This window comes from Rhamphochromis sp. 'chilingali' (assembly GCF_963969265.1).
Source record: "Rhamphochromis sp. 'chilingali' genome assembly, chromosome: 7".
Classification (NCBI taxonomy): Eukaryota; Metazoa; Chordata; class Actinopteri; order Cichliformes; family Cichlidae; genus Rhamphochromis; species Rhamphochromis sp. 'chilingali'.
The window spans coordinates 28,335,216-28,351,193 of NC_137934.1; the positions used below are offsets into that span (position 1 = coordinate 28,335,216).

At 40.2% G+C, this 15,978-nt stretch overlaps 1 protein-coding gene across 4 annotated transcripts in view; it reads left to right on the forward strand.

The window, feature by feature from the left end:
• Window positions 1-12,911, forward strand: part of LOC308399354 (tensin-3-like) — a 56,136-nt gene extending 43,225 nt beyond the window's left edge. For 2 of the 4 annotated variants that reach the window (XM_080886576.1, XM_080886577.1), the window contains 11 exons: window positions 4,237-4,384; window positions 4,950-5,383; window positions 7,106-7,189; window positions 7,337-7,465; window positions 7,704-7,799; window positions 8,032-8,109; window positions 9,180-9,257; window positions 9,350-9,518; window positions 9,614-9,682; window positions 10,484-10,513; window positions 10,878-12,911. In XM_080886576.1, the coding sequence (XP_080742702.1) occupies window positions 4,237-4,384; window positions 4,950-5,383; window positions 7,106-7,189; window positions 7,337-7,465; window positions 7,704-7,799; window positions 8,032-8,109; window positions 9,180-9,257; window positions 9,350-9,518; window positions 9,614-9,682; window positions 10,484-10,513; window positions 10,878-11,019 (1,457 nt within the window). In that variant the 3' untranslated portion in view covers window positions 11,020-12,911. The remainder of the gene's footprint in view (window positions 1-4,236; window positions 4,385-4,949; window positions 5,384-7,105; window positions 7,190-7,336; window positions 7,466-7,703; window positions 7,800-8,031; window positions 8,110-9,179; window positions 9,258-9,349; window positions 9,519-9,613; window positions 9,683-10,483; window positions 10,514-10,877) is intronic. The other 2 variants (XM_080886578.1, XM_080886579.1) reach the window with 2 other exon arrangements.
• Window positions 12,912-15,978: the final 3,067 nt, after the last annotated feature.

Consider the following 15,978-nt stretch of genomic DNA (forward strand, 5'->3'; position numbering starts at 1 on the left):
TTTTCTATTGTATGTCTATGTCTGCCTTTATTTGGATGATAGCTGTGATCTTCCTGGACTTGGATGAAAGCTGTCTATCAAAATTCAGTGGACAGATGTTTCACACATAATTCCTTTCAGCTCCTCTTTCCTGGAGTTATGTTTCTTTCTGCTTTACCTTCTTCCAAGCTTCTTTAGACTGGCAAGATTCATTGTATTGTACATTTATAAATATCATCTTCCTGCATCTTTTGCACTCAAGCAGCCTCCTGCCTACACACTCTGTTACAGTTAGCACTAAGCTTGCTCTTGTTATACCTTCTGCACCTGTGATTTAGCTTATGTTTATTTATTCAGTAGATGCTTCAAGTGAATCCATGTTGAATGAGACACAATCCAAATAAAAATGTGTTCATGCACTTCAGTCTATCCGGAAAGATAAATGCAGATTAACTCACCTTTGTTGCTTGGAAATTGTGCTCTGGGTTCTGTAGTTTCGGTGTATCCAGTCTGTTTGTATGTAATTATACATAAGGTTATATCCTATGATTTGACTAATAGAATAATACAGTTGGTCTAAGGTGTTATATTTTTGTATCTTTAAAACAACTGAGGAGATTCACCAAAGCCCAGTACTACATGAACAAGCTTTATTTTGAACTGAGAATCATTCAAACATGAACAAAGCAAAGAATCAGTAAGTGGAGAATTTTATTCTTAAGAGCATATATATATATATATATATATATATATATATATATATATATATATATATATATATATATATATATGTATGTATATATATATATATGCTCTTAAAGATACATGTCCTGTCCTGCAATGCAGTCTTATAAGAAACTTGTAAAGAAATATATTGCATGAAAAATCAGTTTTCTATTTTCATGCGTAGCACAGGTTGGGTTTTTTTCATCTTTAATTTGTACCTTCCTGAAAGTGTGTAGCTATGGATACTGTATAGCATAGCTGCTGCCAGTGAAAGGTGTAAAGCAGGCTGTGGATTCAGTCACAGAGCAGAATCTAAGGTCAGAGGTCAGGTTGGGGTCAGCTGGTGTTGCCACACGTATGGCTGTTCTGTAATTAAGCAAACATGCTGGGATGAGGGGAGATGAGCCACAGATGTGAAAAATCACGGTGAAGATAATCGACCGTGGGAACGGTGGGGAGATGAGAATTGGCTGCATTCCTGGAATCATCCCCAGAGAGGAATATAGACAGTGACTGTGGGAATGGCTGCTGCTCTCCCTTCAGTGTGTTCCCCGTAAGAGACAACGACACCAACACAGCCCGGGATTATCTTTGCTTTCTGAACTGCACATTATCGCTTATGTGTGTACATGTGCGTGTGTGTTTGTGTGCGCCTGGTTTTATTTATGTAACTTTTTGTGCACTGAGCTCTTGACCTTTAACCTTCGAGAGTTCAATTTGAGTGTCAACTGTTACTGTTTGGTGTATCGGATACTGTGTGGGAATGTGGTGTTTGTCAATAAGTACATTTCTTTACATATTTATCCATCTCATATTTCTGATACTGCACCACATTTCAGTGATTGGTGTCGCACTTATTCCTCTACAAAAACTGATTCACAGAAGATTGTTTCTTAATTTTCAGGCAACATACCAACTATTTCATGGTGTTAGGTTTTCAGGAAGAAGGGTTCACTGTTTTTCCTTCATTCTTTTAATTTTTCAAAAATAATTTAGATATTTAAATTCTTAGTTGTGCTGAACAATTAATTTGAAGAGGTCCCTTTTGACTCTAAGTATCTGATGTGGGTGCTTTTGCAATAAGTAATGATATTATAACACTAATCTATTATTTTTTTTGCATGAACTACTTTTATCTTTAACTTTTATTAGTATATTTTCTGGACTGTGATGCACTTTTCCTTGTAACATAAAATAGCATCTTTGCATATGCAAGAACCCATTTGTTTTCTCTAAGACCTGCAGACAAATAGCTGTGATGAATAAGCATTCAGATATGACTCTGTAAAAGTCACTCTGCAACACAAACAAAAGCCCTTCAAAACTCTGTAAGAAAAGGAAGCCGTTTTAGCCGAAGCACAGGTAGCTGTACCTAGCTTCTATTCAAATTTTGTTATTTGTCAGACGCGTTTAGAAATTCAGTCACCAACTGACCAGAGAAGTGCCAGTTCAAGTGGCACCAGTTTCTAGTTTAAAGCATACAAAATAAACTTTTTGATATGTTTGAAAGGAGCCATTACCACAGCAGCTGCCATTATATTGACACTTTACATTTAAACTTTAGGACATCTGTTATGCCATACAGAGTGTTGGCACTGTAAAAATGTATGTGAACATTAAGCTGTGGGAAATTCATAGCATCATGGCAAGAAGCCATAGCATTTCACTAGTGGCTGATGAAAAATACGCTCATTATTTGCTATATTACTCCTGGATTTAATTTAGAAATGTTCCTTTATACCACTGTGTTTTTTGTTTGTTTTTGTTTTTTTTGTTGATATGCACCAGAATCCAGACACGGTTAGTTAATAATAACAGGACTTGTCACCCAGAGAGTTGATATTGTCTTTTAGGTAACCTTAGGAATTTAAGGACAGAGAACATGTAAGCTAGTTAACTTTAAGTTTTACTCTTTAAACTGTTGCACAGTTTATTCTGTCACACACACACGGTGTACTTTACACACTGGGCCTTATTTGTAACAAATTCTTTGAATTCATTAACTCACTGTCAGCATGTAGGATTATATAATCCACTTGAGATGATGCCGCTTGTCCAGTATGATCACAAACAAAGCTCAGTCAAAATGCCTCCATCTACCAGTACTTGAATGGAGAGAACGAGCGGAAGAGAGGAAGGGGGAGGTGGGGGGGGGCAGCCAGCCAAACAAGGAGCTCTTTATAGTGACTGACTATTTTCTCGGTGACTCATCGTAGTTCACAGTCCTGTCTGCAGTCTGAGGAAGCCTGCCCTCATGTTTGCTGAATGACACACTGCATGATCAGAATGCCCAGTGTGGATGTTTGGAGTGACCCCCATCTCTCCTGGAACACACACACACACAGACACACACACACTGTCAATTCACAGAAATGTACTTTCTTGGCAGACTGGCTCCGATAACCTCTCCCTAACTCTCTTCTGTATGTGCGATTTGAGTTTTAACTGAATGTTAGTCCCGATGGTTACACAGAATTTTTTCTTAAACAGAGCTTAAAAAATGGTCAGTTTGGTAAAGTCAGCACTACCGAAACATCAGCCATGTATCCTTTACTTTTAGCTCTTTTACGTAGCAACTTAATTAAAAACAGAAGCCATGTGGGCCTGTTATGTTTTCCTCATTTTCTGTGATAGTCTGGCCATTTAGCAATCCAAGGTGATAGTCCATCCCAGCAGTACTGAGCAATTGCTAATTCACATTATCGATAGTCAACCAAGAAAAACCACAAGTTTGACCTTACCTACATCTTTAGCACAACAACTATAGACTGGAACATTTACAAATACAGTATGTATCTTGGCCAAACTGTTGTGAACTACAACCTCAGCTGTGTGCATGTGTCTGTGCAACAACGTGATTGGCTCATATATTTTTGTAGTTCAGCTGTTAATTGGTTGTCTTGGGCGAAGAAAAGGAGAGTCAGCTTTCTCTTTATCAATGCAGAATTCTCCCAGAGATTTCTAACTGGGATTTGTTGAGTGTCCAACAAAATAACCAAGTGCTGTTCATACCTTCTGTTTGCAAAAGGCAGCCAATCAGAATAAAGTTGGCTTAAAGGTTGTGTGATCTTAATATACGGTACTGTGTGACGTGAGGTGCGCAAGATTCAGTTTAGGACAAACAAAAATTATTTTGGATCATGAATCATGCAAAGCTAGTCTACTAGAGTCCAAGAATAAAATATAACAACGGAAATCTACACAATCTAAACAAGTCTCCATAAAAGGTGAGAACAAATAAATAAATAAATAAATAAATAATAAATACTTTAATATACTTTAAAGAATTATTCCTTATATGAACAGTTTCTGTCAAACCTCAACAGGTGTGTTTCAACTCTCAGTCTATAATCCAAACAAAGGTAGGGTCCCAAACAAAAGCTTAAACAAGCACCAGTTAGCAGTGATTTTGTGGGCTAGTTTCTGGAACTACGTCGAACCCTCGTATGTTTTGTTTTTTTTTTTTTTTTGGACACTAAACACAGTAGAATAGCAGTTGCTTCATTTTGTATTCCTTTTTTTTTTTTCCAGATTCCCGGAGTTTCCTGGACAGCATGAACCACGGCAGCAGCTCCACAGAGGGAGAGATATTCAGATCAGACGTTCCTGCTTCCTGTCAGAGGATCTTTGGCTCCATGTGCTCAGTGTCATCGGGCAGCCACCTCCCACACGCAGACAGGTACACAGACACTTCCATACCCATACTCACCGGGTATGTTTCCAACGAGCAGTTTTGAATGACCATATGAATGCTGGGTAGAATCATTTCTGAAGTTTTACAGCTGCAAATGCTGTAAGTCTCCATTCCTACCACACCCCAAAAGCACAAAGGTGTTCTTTTGAGTTCAGATCTGGTCCAGCCACAGAAGCACATTTTCATGCTCAAGGAACCAGTTTAGGATGAATGAAAATAGCCAATATAACATGATGCACATAGTCAATAACGATACATGCTAAATGTAAACAAACTGATTGTGGCTTTTGAGACATGATTGATTGGTTGATAAGAAGCCTAAATTCGCATATCTGCAAAGGGTGGGTTGACAGCATTTTAAAGGCTGTGGCTTAAGAACAGGATGTCACTCCAGATCATAGGCCTGTGAAGGCAGAAGCCAATACTTTTGGCAATATAGTGTATGTTGGCTGTAACACTTCACACTGATGCACTGCCTGACCTTGTGTTTTTCTTTTGTCTTTTTTACGTGTATGCTTTAAATTCCACATCATAACCTTCTCTCCCACAGCTCCACTCCTCCTCCAGTGTGGCACGACCATACTTCAAACTCCCTGAACTCCCCGTATCCTTCCCAGCCATCACCTCCTCTATCTCTCAACTCTCCCAATGCCCACAGTTCTCCTCATGGGCCCGCAGGGGCCCACAGGGGGAGGGACAGCACAGACTTGTCCTCATTATTGTTGGGGAATGGTGGCCTGGAGGAGAGCCTGCTGGAGGCAATGGAGGGCCTTGGTAGTTTTAACCTGTTTGGAGAGGAGGGCCTTGCTCCACTGTTGCCTGAGAAAAGAAGGGGAGGTGAAGGGGGAGAGCTTAGCTCCCGCTCCCCTTCACTGAGTGGATATTCTAGCCCTCGTAGTGGAAGCAGTCTCAGCATCCCTTTCTCATCTTCCATGACCCCTGACCCCTTAAGAGGAATCAGTGGGGCCTCGTCACCTGGAGCAGGTAAACAGTCCCACATAGATTCTCTGAATGTGTCACTGATAATTTATTTTCTCTGATCCTGACATGAACATTTCAAACTATAAAGATAGCTTTGTAAAACTCACCACCCCAAACCCAGTCTTACTATTAACAACTTTTTGAACCAGAACCACACAAATGCAGCAAGCATCCTAAACTGAAGATGACTTTCATTTCCTTGACCAGATACATCAGACTGTGCACTACACCAATTGGCTTTCTTGAACTGTCCTTGTCAAATCAAACATCCAAAGCTATCCTTTTGGTTTATTGAGCTGGGGTTGTTACAGGATATGGTAAAAACAGGAGAGATTTATATTACAAAGTTGATCCAGTGGGACATTTTATGCTTCCACCTCAGGATTGAAGGTGGATTCTAATATCAAAAGAATCTTTGTTTACATTAAAGTAAAACAGAAAATGCTTCACTGAGTTGACAACAATTAAAGGAGAAAAAAGGCTAAATGCACACATCAGGGAAAGCACCAAATAACAACAGTCACTTCAAGGTGCTTTATATTGTAAGGCAAAGACCCTACAAATAATAGAGAGAAAATCCAACAATAAGATGACTCGCTTTGTGCAAGCACTTGGTGACGATGGGAAGGAAAAACTCCCTTTTAACAGGAAGAAACCTCCAGCAGAACCAGGGCTCAAGGAGGAGTGGCTATCTGCTATGACCACTTGGAGGTGAGAGAAGAGAGACAGAACAAAACCGATGCTTTGGAAGAGAACCAGAGGTTAATAATAACTAATAAATGAATGCAGAGAGGATTGTAAACACATAGTGGGTGAGAAAGGTAGTGAAGAAGAAACACTTCTGCATTAAGGAAAAGCCCCTGGTAGCCTACAGCTATTGCAGTGTAACTAAGAGAGGATTCAGGGTCATCTGATCCAGCTCTGACTATATGTTTTATCAAAAAGGAAGCTGGTTCCACAGCAGAGCGGCCTAAAAGCTGAAGGCTCCGCCTCCCATTCTTCTTTTAAATGTCATAGGAATAGAGGGAGCAACAGTAATAGTGATCCAGACGTCTGAGAGCAGTCTGTGCTCTGTTGGGGTGATGTTGTGGTACTATGAGGTCTTTAAGATAAGATGGGCACTTCTCCTCATTTACAATGAGAAGTGTTTTTTGAAAGCTCAAATATGTCAAAACAGGCATCACTAAATTGAACAGCTAGCTAATTAAGGTGTAAGAGTGTTTGAAATGTAATAACAAAGAGCCCAAAATATATATGTATAATACATGTATAATGTAAAGCTGTTTTCAGAGTCAAATCTGGAAGACAGAATTTGTTTCATAATGATATCCCATTACTATCTGTCCAGCATAGTCACTCAGTTCAGGGAGAAAAAGCTGAGTCACTCACAGGTCTTTTGCCTTTTCAATCCAATTAGCTAATTTCATGTTCTATATTATAATATGTTAAAATGATCAAGGCTCTTTAGGAACATGATTCAAACGTGACCACATGTTGGCTGTTAACTTACCGTTGGTCACTAGTTAGGTTTTGTTATAGAAAGAGTAAGAGCAATCTTAATCTAAGTTGCAAAGTGGTGGCACCAAAAATCACGAATCAGGCTAACTGAAGATATTTTTGTCTGTGTGGCTACACGATGTGCTCACCCTTTAACTGTGAGTCTGGTCATATTTGGCTCAAAGTTGGTGTGAAACCTAACAGAGAGCTTTAACCTGTGTCTTGCAGACTCTGGCAGTAAGCAGGACACTGTGAAGTTTGTTCAGGACACTTCCAAGTTCTGGTACAAGCCCGACATTTCCAGAGACCAAGGTAAATATTGGTCTTGGACCACAGTGGTTAATGGCCACTTGTGAGAAGATAATACACCCTCGTGCAAAGGTTTCCTCTATGTACAATGCAGACTGAGTCTAACTTTAGCTTATCTCTGCTTCCTCCTTCTGTTGACCTACTGAACAGCCATCGCGGTGCTGAAGGACAAAGAGCCGGGTTTGTTCATTGTCAGAGACAGCCATTCATTTCGTGGCGCATACGGTTTGGCCATGAAGGTGGCTACACCTCCTCCAACAGTGATACAGAGCAAAAAAGGTGGGTTGAATGCCATGTTCTGCATACACAAACTTTCTGTGAGCTGCCAAGAGAGCACTGCAAAAATGATATTTAAAGGTGCAAACCTCAGCACTGTGAGTCAGCTAAATGGGAGTGTGCTTCCTAGTATTTTGGACTTTTATCACTATTTTAATTTACAGTTCATGTTAATTAAATATTAACCTTTGATGTAATTTATAGATATGAATAAACTAAGCCATGAGGCCATGTTTTGCAGGAGGAGATCTGTCTAATGAGCTGGTGAGACACTTCCTGATAGAGTGCACACAGAAAGGTGTTCGGCTTAAAGGATGCCCCAATGAGCCTTACTTTGGTGAGAAACATTTCACACGCTATGATCCAGATTAAATACCCAAGTAAAACATAACAGCCTTGACCTGATCAAAGTCTAACGACAGCTAGGAGAGCAGCATGCTTCCTCATAGCTGTTTATAGTCCATCCCAGGTCATAACAGACAAGCACCATGCTGCCCCCTACTGGTCATAACACTGGAGTGCAGCTGACTCATCTCAATAGTCATACGCATGATGATTTTTGTTGACAGGAAGTCTCACAGCGCTGGTGTGTCAACACTCCATCACGCCACTGGCTCTGCCCTGCAAACTCATTCTGCCTGACAAAGGTAACGAAATATAAATTTATATCACAGAATGGGAACACAAGTGGAGCAGGGAATCGATTACCTCAGTCAGTTAAGCACAGGATATTACAAAAGGGGCACTGCAATGAAGATGCTTTAAATACAGTACTGTGCAAAACTCCCTGACCGTTTTCAGAGCAAGTTTTTTCTATCATAAAAAGTCACTGCTTTTCCTAAATGTTTTCATTCTTTGTTTGACATCTGTATATGAAAAAGGACTTCACAAAACAGTGCAGTAAATACCTAAATACATTTCCAAATGGAGTGTAGCACAAAGAAAAATGCTTTGATACATTTTGCTGAAGAACTCATGGGCCATATCTCACACCATTACATTTCTCTCCACACTTTGCTTGGATGGAGCTGAATCTGCTTACATTTATTTCCATCTATATTTTCTTATATATTCATTTTGTTTACTTTTTCCAAAATATGCAAGACAAATATTTTCAAATTAGTTCCTGGTCTTTGAAAGTCACTCGGATTTCCAAATCATTTTATCTGGAACACGCTTGTCATAGTTATTAGGAACTGAATTTTATGAGTAGGTTTTATGTCGTTTGCAAACAGCAAGACTTTCCAAAAGGAAAACAACAACCAATTGTTGTTTTCCTTTTTGTATATTTTTGTACAGTTATGGTTACAGATTCTCCCAGCGTGTCAGTACGCTTGTATTTTTAGGGATTCATTTACACCAAACCTACCCTGAATCAACTCCATCAGTCAAGGCTGACTGTGGCCCAAAGAAAACTGGATGGGCCACAATTGGGCTAAAGAATGTTGCCATGTACAGTCTTTGTATGCTCTTTCCAACGTCTCGACATGTGACTACGATATATTCAAAAAGCCCAAACTGAGAAAAATACTTCAGTTAGATGGTTTATCCCCACGCTTCTGAATATTCACAAACTTTTACACTACCATGTACTAGAGATGAAGCAGGAGTTACGTACCTCGTGTCTGCTTGGTTACAAATGCAGTTTGTTTTGTTAACGCACTGGTGTAATTTGTGAGTTTTTTCAAGAGAGCTCATCACTATCTTGTGTTTGCAGATCCACTAGAGGAGCTGAATGACTCCTCTACACAGACAGCAACGAACTCAGCAGCTGAGCTTCTCAAACAAGGAGCAGGTATGACATTTTAAATTAATCTGTGCACACAGAATATTCATTTATTATCAGCAGAAGCTTGTCAGACTTGTTCTTTCTTTGTGCCGTTGTAGCGTGCAATGTGTGGTACCTGGGCTCTGTAGAGCTGGAATCTCTCACGGGCCACCAGGCGGTCCAGAAGGCGACCACAGTCACGCTCTCCATGGATCCGCCACCTCCCTCCACTGTCGTACATTTCAAAGTCTCAGCGCAGGGAATCACACTCACTGACAACCAGCGGAAGTGAGCATTTTTTGCACCTGCAGGCCAAACATACACAAACACACACCGATAAGAAATCTGATGTGTTCACACAGACTCTTTGTTTGACTCTGCAGGTTGTTCTTCAGGAGACACTACGCTGTCAACACTGTCATATTCTGCTCTCTGGACCCGCAGGGCAGGAAGTGAGTACTGGACACGGATAACAAAAATACAGCTTTGCACACACTTCAAGGCATCTGTGTAACAAAACAAAGAGAGGTTTCTCCAGGTTCAGTCTGTACTCATGAAGTAGGCGTCTGATACTTACAGGACTATGGCTGAAACATGGCTTTCAAACTGTGAAACAAAAGCTTCTTGGGTCACTGTTAACATCCCTTCATGACCCACTTTAAAGGCATTGTGTGAGAAACATAGGATGCTAACTGCTACTAAAGACAACATGAACAGAAAGTGTGCTTTGGAATAACACAACTAGTATAATTCCGCCATGGTAGCAGCATGGATATCAGTGCATATCCACATATGCATTTCCATAAACTGCATATATAAGATGGATATAACTTCCAAGTCGAAAATGTCTCTCAAAATGATTGAAGAAAAATACGATTTGTTATTTAATTCAGTAAGCCTAATAGTCTAACGTTACTGCGGATGGATGCATGGGAAGAATGTGTATTTTCCAAAACAGGAAACAAATTTTTAAGAATTCACAGAGTTTAAAGAATCGAAACAGACTCTGGCCAATGTTTACAGGAAAATGAGTACAAAAAAGTGAACAGGTTATATTACTGAAGAATGGGAGACGTTTCATGGAAAAGTGGTGAAAAACACATCCTCAGTTTGTACCTAAAATGTCCTTTTTCGCATCAATGAGACTTTCATTTCATTCATCAGGGTTACCTTATCTAAACTCAACTCACTGAACATATTGTGTCAAAAACTGACACAAGTGTCATGATTTTAATTTCTTCTGTCCCAAACAGGTGGACACGAGACAGCGGCTCCACTGCAAAGTAAGTCAGCTTTAGAAAGGGTCTTCTCGTGCATGTTGTCAGTTAATCAGAGTGTGCATTAGAAAAATCATATGAATTTCTTTTGTAAATGTACTAAAGCTGATTAAACTGTAGAGCTGGTTCTATATCAATATTAATATCGATCAATATCAGTGGTACTCATTTTTGAAAATCCAGTTGTTTTGTTTAATCTTTGAACTATTGCTAAAAATGTCAAACAAATGGAGTCTTACTGTACTTTGGTGAGGACCACAGCTCGTTTCCATCTAATCCATGTTTGGCGTTAAGTCTCTGTTCTGAGAGGTGAAAAGTTTCCCTGCTGTTGTGTAAATTTCTCTTGTGTGTCTCTCTCGTTTTCTTCCAGGATCTTTGGATTTGTTGCCAGAAAATCTCAGAGTGAGACTGAAAACGTGTGCCATCTGTTTGCTGAGCACGACCCTGAGCAGCCTGCGAGCGCCATTGTCAACTTTGTCTCGAAGGTCATGATCGGGTCGCACAAGAAGTAGCGAGAAAGAGACTTGAGCAGTGGAGTAAAGAACTTGGACTTATAGGAATCCTGCCCAAAAGGCATATAAATATGAAAAACTTTGAACCCTTACACTCCAGCGCTTTCAGCTCCTATTCCTACCTGCGGAGTACATTTGTCTTTTGCACTGCAGGATGCTAGCACCAGAGGGAGCCAAAAGTATGAAAGTCAGTTCACGTTTTGGCTATTTTCTTGAAATTTTATTTTGAAACTTATTCTAAACACACTTATGACATTGATCTTGCTTGTGGCAGACAGTGAAAACTGCCCATTGTAACACACTTATTTCAAATCAAGGAATATTAGATAGTCCACACACAAACACATATTCTAAACACAATTTCAATTCTGATTTTTCTGTGTTTTACTTGTAAAAAGAGTCAAAACAGGTTTCATCATCAGCTTTTGTAAACTAATTGTTATGTTCAGTGAAACCAACAATATTTTAGCATGACAGGCAATATTTTGGTTTCCCTGTACTTAAGATGAATCATTTATGTCATGTTTATGTATTGGTTGAGATATTTATCCATTTTAAAGATGTGTCATTGTCTTTATTTTCCCAAAATATATTTGTCATATATTTTTTGTATATTAACACATATTGTACATTAGCATTAAAGGAAGTGAACTTAAGAATTTATGGAGTTTTCTTGCAAATTGTGGAAAAATACTTTGTAATGTTTTACACAGTGAGCTATTACATATACAGTTGTTCATGTGTCTTTTATTGATCCGGTTTGTGTGCAGTTATTATGCCCTAAATTTTCTCTTTGGATCTTTTGATGAATGTCGATGAATCTCTGATGTATTGTTACTGTTTCCATGTTACAAAATGGTTTTTTCCATTCAATTACTGGAGCATGTCAAAGATTAACTTTTGTTTGTTTCTGTCGCTCTGATGTAAAGCCAGAAATCGAGTGTACCGTTTCAGTCCACCGCAGCTTAACAGTTTGATCCTGAGAGCAGACACGTGTCCCTTGACAGTTTTATCTGCCCATTCAAACTCTGCCCAATCAGACATGCAGAGCTACCCGGTGTAGTGACCCCTTATGATTAAGCAAGCTGAAAGTAACTTCAGATCAACTGATCTCAGTGTCATCACATTGGCTCACTCATTTAGGTCACAGTATTTAAGCTCCTGTAGCCTGTCTACATTTATGTATCTGCAAGCCGTTTTGCAACCCACCTTCCCCTCAGATCCTTCTTTCTAGCTCCATCTGAGTTAATCACTGTCATCCCTGTGCTGGTTTCCTCATGAGAGAAGTCTTAGATCAGAGCCATACTGCAAAATTAAAATCACTGTAGGTGGAAGTGATTTAAATGGGGACTGGAAACTGGAGAAGGTGGAGTGGTAAATTGACTGATTCTTACACACTGCTTTTGTACTCATGAGCACTCAAAGCGCTTTATTTATAGAACTTGCCTCATTCACACCAGCACTTGTTTCTGTGCTTTTTCTATCTAACATTCACACTGTGATGGATGCATCAGGGAGCAGCTTGGGGTTAGTATCGTGCCCAAGGATATTTGACATGCAGACCGGAGCAGGAAGGATTTGAACCAACCTTCAAATTAGCAGATGACCTTTTCTACCTTCTGAGCTACAGCTGCCCGAGTCTGGATGAGTGTCAGAAATGTATAAAAGAATGGAAATGCCATTCTTCTTTAACTATATTGTTATTGACTAAAATTTCTTTTCTTTTTTTTTTTCTTTTTTAGCAAAAACTAGTTAACTGTGATTATTATTTTGAAGTTCCTTTCAAAATTAATTCCATGTCCTTCCTTTTCTGAATTTTACAATATGATAAAATCCCACAAGAGCTTCCTCTTCCTCTCATTCTTAGGAGCAATAATAATGTTCCCTCTGCTTGGTTTAATCAAGTTTTAATTTGGTTTTTAACACTTTGAGAATGATTGAGTGACTGATCAGAAACAGTTGCGCAGTAAAAAACTATTAAATAAGGTGATTTAAATGCCATTCACTATTTATTAATATTTCTACTAAGCCTCCTTATGGATGAGTTGAGCGCATAGATGAATATATTTGACCGTTGTTATAAAAAAAGGAAGAGCAATTTTTCATTGATGTATGTAACCCGAATTAGTTTAATTTACTTATTTAACTAGAAAGAGTGTGTTTGGTGTATATAATGTGAAAAACGATGTTCAGTAATTTTGGGTGAGGATTTTAAAAACCATTGTGTAGTTTGCAGCATTGTCAACAGATGGTAGCAGTCAGTCGCCATATCTTATACTGAATCCAGAACTCTCAAGTATTGCTTAATTTTCTGATGTTTCTTGGTTTCGTTTTCCTGACTGCACTCGTTTTCATATTAGAATACTGCAGACCAAACTGAGCAGGTCCACAAATGCGCGAGGAACCACCCTCTTGAAAACCAGCCGATGCCAGTGTGTGTCCAAGCTTGTGTCTCAAGAGGATGAGGAGTATCTTTGGGACACTTGTCATAAAAGGGTGCTTTACATGCCTGTTAGGTCTCAGGGGGCCTCATAGATTGACTGATGTCTGTCTGTGTCTGTGTGTCGCGCCTTGCTTTAGGAGGCCAGATCATCAGATACCAGCTCTGAATCGGGCTCTATTCAAGTTCTTGCTCAGTGGGGAGTGCTGAGGAACTGGAAGTGGGACACGCTGCCGTCCTGCAGTCCTGCCTGGCTTGGAGGGACAGCATGGAGGGTGGGGGTGGGGGGTTGGGGTAGTTATGGTGTGTGTGTGTGTGTGTTGGGGTGGGGGTAGTTGCTGGTGGTGGATGACCTCACCATTACGGGAAACTTTCCCACAGCCTGAACACAAAGAAGGCCGTCAAAAGGTAAAAAGGATGAGAAAGAATAGAAATTTAACACAGTGTGTAAAAAAGGAGGCTGTGTCGAAGGGGGACTCGTGTTCCCTTTTCAGCAATTCAGAGATTTGGAGGCTTGATAGAGGCTCTGCTTTCACTCTGACAGGCCTGACATAGACTCTGCTCACAGCAGCGACCCTCAACCCGGCTCTCATTCCCTCTTTGCTGAGTCACCTGCCGCCATTTTGTTTCCCAGCTGGACATCTTCTTGCACTTCCTGTTGCACTTCCTGTCAGACAGCCCGCCGGCACCTGGTCGCACGGTGGTTTTCACAGTAGCCACCACCGCCGCCGCCGCCGCTACTGGACGACACCACATTCCTGGCATTGCTCGCCCCGAATGGTGTTTGGAAATCCAAAGACCAGCTTCCGTTGGGGAATGCCACCCTCACAGAGTCCCTCTCAGCCTCTGATCCCCAGCCTCGTCTCACTTTATTTGAGTTAGCTATTTAAAGCCCATGCTAAGTGTGCTGCTGGCTGCACAGGGAAGCAAACACACGCTCCATCTCGCACGGTAAAACCACACCACAAATAATCCCTCTCCTATTTTTATTTTGAGCAGGGCTGAAGGGATATAGCCTGCAGGGATGACTGGAAAGATGGGCTGATTTTGTTTATGTGTCATTTCATGATCATCCCTGGCTGATTAGACGGTATATAATAACAGCTAAACAGGGGGAAAAAGTCAAGTAACCAACATGACTAAATATTTAAATATTGACTTTTTTTATTTTTGTTTTTTATCTGACAGCTATGGTAACATGTTGAATAGAGATATTGTATAAGGAACACATTCAACTTAGAAATGTACAACATTGGCTTACTAAATTTTCTGATAATTCAAATGTAGAATTATATTTAGAAACTTGTCTTTAATCAGTTTGAGGAATCAAGCATTAGGCATTTTTAGTGTCCAGGTTTTACTAACAGTTCCTGCAACTGAGGACAAACAACCCGGCTGTAAATGTAAAACATTGCTAGCACTGACTCTCAACTGTCTGAGGCATCCCCACACTGTGTAGATGTAGAGAGTAAATGATGAAGCAGAAATTAAAACTAGTATCTTTTATAGGATGTTAGGATCCTTATACTGGTAACATGAGCACAAAGCATTCCTTATTCAGGTTTTTGGCAGCGTAAGTGGTACAGTGAGCTGAAGACCACCAGAAGAAGCTTGCTGTAAGGTTACTGGCGTCTTGCATGCATATAAGGAAGACAGTCTTGTTGTAATGTTTTAGTGTGTATCTTAAAACAACATCCACAGTCAGTGTGAAACCCAGTAACCTTGACCTATGATTTGCCACTTAAGCACTTTTTAAACATGACCTTCAGTATTTCACTATTTTTTTGCAGTATTTTCCACTGTTGTCTTTTCTCACTCCACAGCTGATGACTTCTTACTATGGGAAATACTCCATAAGGATTCAACAGTTCAGCTGCCTGGAGCTGCATGAGGCTGCACATTCGGTAGCAGTAAATTCAGGAGGCAACCTGGCATCGCTCTGACTTTTTACATGTAAGTTAGCAGGTTAAAGGAAGGCTGAAACAATTGTGTCTCACATTTTTTTACACCTCTAAACTACTAGAGACGTTACGGTCTGAAGCACATACTGGAAATGTCAAACCAGGTCATTGGAACTGCATATTGTTTATTCAGTGGCTTACTGGCAATGCACCCTTTGCATTCCCATTTGATGAACACAGAACATGAATGCATCATAGATTTATGACTCTGAGACATCCAGGCGGCAGTATTTTGTGTGTGTGTGGCACACTTTCACAGATTTCACACAACCATGTCTCATGAGCTACACACACACACACACACACACACACACACACACACACACACACACACACACACACACACACACACACACACACACACAAAGTGATACATCCACTTGCACAACAATCAAGGTTTGTGGCCTACGTGAGCTCCGGCACATGCTGAGAAAACAGGGCCTTTATGGCTGTCCTCCTCATTGCATTGTCTCCAGTATAACTGATTGAAACACTGTTTCACACACATACACAGGCACGCAAGCACACACAAAAGGTTTGGTACTTGGGTATCAGCGT